The sequence below is a fragment of the Chaetura pelagica genome, unplaced genomic scaffold, assembly GCF_000747805.2.
Source record: "Chaetura pelagica isolate M959 unplaced genomic scaffold, ChaPel_1.0 scaffold48, whole genome shotgun sequence".
NCBI classification, from domain to species: domain Eukaryota; kingdom Metazoa; phylum Chordata; class Aves; order Apodiformes; family Apodidae; genus Chaetura; species Chaetura pelagica.
Genome location: NW_009954241.1, coordinates 3,118,429 through 3,123,448, shown reverse-complemented (window position 1 = coordinate 3,123,448; position 5,020 = coordinate 3,118,429). Strand labels below are relative to the sequence as shown.

The 5,020-nt window shown below is 37.1% G+C and overlaps 1 protein-coding gene across 1 annotated transcript in view; it reads right to left on the bottom strand.

The window, feature by feature from the left end:
* UNC79 (unc-79 homolog (C. elegans)) overlaps positions 1 to 2,532 on the bottom strand; it is a 94,233-nt gene extending 91,701 nt beyond the window's left edge. The window contains 1 exon segment of the mRNA XM_010003727.1: positions 2,445 to 2,532. Coding sequence (XP_010002029.1) covers positions 2,445 to 2,532 — 88 coding nt within the window.
* Positions 2,533 to 5,020: the final 2,488 nt, after the last annotated feature.

Sequence of the window (5,020 nt, the reverse complement as noted above, 5' to 3'; positions counted from 1 at the left end):
CTCTTTCACAGCCCACAGATTGGCCAGAACAATGTCACTTGCATAGTCAAGTGCACCTAGGGCTTGGATTGTAGGACAGGTAAGGAGGAAGTGGAAGGGAAAGAAACAAGAAAACAAAGCTGAAATCCTGCTGTTGACATGTACCAATGAAGGGCTGGGGCTGATGGTGGCTGCTGGCTGTTGGTGAATGGCACAGATTACTTCTCAGGGAGCACATGGTAGGAGTTAAAGTTATAGCTACGTACCAGAAAGATTTGTTCCTCTTGTTATGTGAACTCTGCTAAGACAATTAATAGTAGCATGAAAATATAGTTAAACTGTAGTAATTTTGACTTTGTGTATAAAGTGGCTAGAGTTCTTTCTGGTGTCCTAATAAGTGGTAACTAACAAATGGTACACTTGGAAAAACCCTGCAGAGTGTAGGTGTTTATTTGCTGAACTATAACATGGCAATAGATCTTTCAATTGCCTACACAGGAACCTAGCGTTTACCTTCCCCATCCTTGCTCACAGAACTTTCCCAAACCCAGCTGCCAGGACCCAAATACCAAGCATTTGGGATAGAGGCACAGAACTGTAATTAGGGGCTCAGTAAGATGCTTTCATCCTCCCCACCTCCCCCCCTCCCACAGCCACATCTGGCCTTCTAGCTGCTTATACCATCTTATGCATCCTTCCTTTCAGTTTGATTCAGAGCTGAACACAGATCTGCAGTCGCCTTGCAAAGGGGAAGATCACTCCTGGTGGGGAAAGGCTAGGACACTAATTAAAAGAGCACCCAACCAGAAAAGAAGAATGGAGGGGAAAATGGATAATTTCTCTCTTTTTCTCCACACGACCCAACACTACTGTGGCTCGCTTCATTGCACTTCATTCATTTTTTGAATCTCATAAGGGCCCCCAAATTATTACAGAAAGGTTAATTTGTATTAATTTAAATTACAAAATACTCAGCAGCTCTAACATGGCAATTAAAATGTGGCCATCAGCAGAAAAGTAGGACACAGTACTACAAAACAAATTTAAAGAGCAGCAAACAGGTTTCATAAAGAAAAGGGTTAAGTCACCTACATCAGGTGTTCTTTAACAGGTGACAATAATGGAAGAAAAAGGAGTTTAATGTAACATCCTGTTCTTAACCCAAAGAGGAGCTATTGCACATAGGTATAAAATACATATTAGTAATTTTCTTTTGCATACTGTTACTAGACCTGTCAAAGGCAACAGAGGAAACATCATTGCAATGTCTTACAAGGGACTGTTTTACACTGGGATATTGAGGTACAGAAGAGTTTTGGGATTTATCCAAGATCACTGACTGGGAGGGTAAGAAAATGGAAGTGATAAATTTCCATAAAATCCTAACCCCAAAACACTGGAGCATGCTTCTTTCTGTGTTCTAACAGCATCTTCTTCATGCTTAAATGAAACGAGTGTTGATCTCTACACATAGTTGTTAATGTTTTTCCATAAAGGTCTGGAATACAGATAAAGAGGAGACATTCTCACAGAATCATGGGATAACTGATGTCAGGAGGGACCTCTGGAGATCATCTTGCCCAACCCCCTTGCTCAAAAAAAAAACAAAAAAACAAAAGGGCAAGCAGAGCAGTACTGAAGACCTTGTCCAGTTGTGTTCCGAGAATCTACTAGGATGGAGAATCTGCAGCCTCTCTGTCCCAGTGTTAAAACTGTTTTTCAATATTGATCCTAATGCTTCCCTCTACAGAACTTGGTTAAATTCCTCACTACTACACAAACCCCATCAAGCTTTTTATGAGGTACATAGATAAGCCTTCAGAACACACCTCAGGATTCATATTCTGCAGGAATTACATAATTATGTAGTCATGAAACACCCTCAAGGAGGAAAGAAAAAAGAAAGAAAGAGAAAAACAGGGAGGCACAGTCAGATTTAGTCTTAACAATTACAAATAGGAGACTTTACAGGCACAGCTATTTAGTAAACAACTTTAAGAGAAAATGCTGAGAAAAGAGGGAGCAAGAAAAATCAGAAATTCATCACATTGTTACACTGAGAAGAGTCACTCTTGTACATGCAGATTTAGTCCAGATTCAAACCCAACAGATGTTGCTATTGCATTTATTGTTTCAGAAGTAGTTTGCCCATTGATTCTGTATTCAGAACTCCCACTGCTGGCACTGAAAGTTCTGAGTCTGAAAACAATATGTTCCTTAAAGAAGTTAAACTTCACCTTTAAATGAAGGAAGAATTCCCACAGTAACAGAATTATTAGAATTATAGAATTATTTCCCTTTGAAAAATAGCCACATTGAATCATTTTACATAGACACATACAGTAGACTGATGTCCCATTACAATTCTTATGACAGATCAAACTCTTACTCCTACTGTCTGATACTATTATAGCAGAGCACCATGTTTCCTGAGACATAACAACACTAGCATGAGTTCTACTTACATATAGCCATAGGCAGAAAAGATGTGCTGAGATACTCTATAATATCCTTGTGCAGAAATGGTGGAAAGGTAGCTAGTGTTGAAATCATTGTATAGGGTAAAGTACTCAAAATATCATCATTGAGAAAAGGCAGTAAACATGTAGTAGTGTAAAAAATTGATTGCCCAAGATCTGTTGAACAAAAGGAAATAAATACAGAATCATTACAATGGAAAAATAATTATTGCTATGTATTTTTTAGTTTACAAAACTATTTTCAAAAATTATATTTAAATTCAAGTTTTTCCCTCAAAGTAATTTGGGAAGTTTGTCACTATAGACAAGAGACTTCACCTATCATTTTTAAGCCTCTCCTAAAATGGAGAGAAACAGCTGTGGAAGGGTACTCAGAGGAGTTTGGAGGGAATAATAATACTTCAGCCTGTAAAATCATTGATTAAAATGTTGATTTTAATCATACAGTGATTAACATACATTTAAGTATTTAAGCCTACATTTAAGCAGAGATGTTATTAAAATCAGAATTTGATATGCACTTTGGTACTGAAAGGCTTGCTTTTGTAAAAAGCATTCTAGTCCTTATTAGCCATAGAAAAATAAGATTTTTATCTCATTACCCTCAAGAGAGCCACAAAGTACCCCCCCATAGAGCCTATAGGGAGTATTTTTTTCAAACAACATTATTAAGATTATACAACTTGTTTTCCTGGGAAGCCACTGAGGCCAGTAATAGCCCAGGCTTAAAAGGAAATAAATACTTACCAAGAACATCCATACTTACTCTAATTAATTATATTACAACCCTTTGGAAGGGATACTTTAGAAATGTGCAACATTTCAAGATCCAAAGGGAAGGGATAGGCTATTGTGTATCTGAGCACTGTGGCATCTTTATAACCTCTTCAAAATAAGGAACTGAGCTGAGTCAATGAACCTCCAAAAAAGGTTAGAGAACTCAATGAACCCCAAGTTTGAACCTGTACGATGATCTCAAATCATCCTCAGGCCTTTCCCCTGCATGAGAGGGATTCATTTCGTTACTCACACTGTAACCTTAAGTATGTTACACAGGACTTCAGGCTCATCTGTATAACTAGGATGATTTAAAACTGCTTCTGTAAAGTGCTCAGAAATCTTTAGCTACAAACATAATGAGTAAGAATTAAAATCAGCACTCCATTTCAGTGATTCTGGCAAGTCTTCTATGCAAGGGTCTAAGCAGACCCTTAATGTTAATAAGTGTTTCTCTCTTGCAATATATAGTTAATATATAGTTAAGCACTGAGAGTTTTGTATAATGTGATTGGACCAAAGCTCAGGACTGCCTGGTACACCCAGTTGTACTTACCCGAATGACATTGATTGTTCTGATTAAAAAAAAAACACAACTGTATTATTTTTAGTCAAATGCTAAGCTGAGGGAGAAAAAAATAACAAGTTGTATTGCAAAATTTAATTCTTCATACACAGAACCATAGAAAACAGCAAGTCACCTTTCCTTGCCACAAGTATGAGTCAGCCAAATTATTCCTGGCAGATATTTATCTAAACTGTTCTTTAAAATCTGCAAGACTCCTTCTCCTGGCAATTCATCCTAGTGTTTAACCATCTTTATCACAAAAAGGCCTTTTTTTGAAACAACTTCCATCGTTGCAGTTTAAGTCTATAAATTCTTATTCTAATCAACTGTAACCACAAATACCTTGGTTTAGTTTATTTCTCCTGGCAGCAAACTTTACATATTTGTATATGATAATCATGTCTTCCATTTTTGTCTAAGCTAGACAAACCAAGTTATTTCCATTTTTTCTCACTGTTCACATTTCTAGACCTCCTATCATTCTTGTGTCTTTTTCCTGGACTCCTCCCAAATGGTCCCTGTCTTTCTTGAAGCCAGATGGACAAATCTGAAAATTTTACTCCAACTGAGGGAGCCAGAATAGGGCTAGGGCTGTTAGAATAATAAACAAAATGCTTTGGGTGTCTCATACAGAAAACACCTATTTACATATTGCTAGAATAACAATAATATATTAGTCTCTTATGGTCTACCTCTGATCTACTGTAACATCCAGATCACTGCAGTGCAGCTTTCAAGCTAGTGTTTCCCTCATTTCATTTCTGCCTTTGATTTCTCCTGCTTAAACATAATATTTTACATTTCTTCTTTAAAGATGTTTCAAAGTAGAATGCAATTTGCCAAAATTGTTTTGGATCAGTTATCTTTCACACAAAAGATGTTACTTTCACCATCTTGATAACCCCCATAAATCTAAGTGCTCTCTAATTCCTATCAGTCAAGTATAAAAAAAATTAAATATTTAATAACACTAGAGCCAGCACAGACCCCTGTAACATTCCCATTTGGTATATCCTTCCAGCTGATGAGAGCCACTAATAATTACTCCTGGAGTGTTTTCCTCTCTCAAATGGGGGCCATATGTCCCAGATTCCCTATTAGGATGTCAAGAGACACAATAACAAAAGCCTGACTAAGGACAGGGAAACTCTTCCAGAAGACCCATTGTGCTGCAATAAAAATAAGTTATGTTTGCTCAATGTTATTTGCTCTCTAC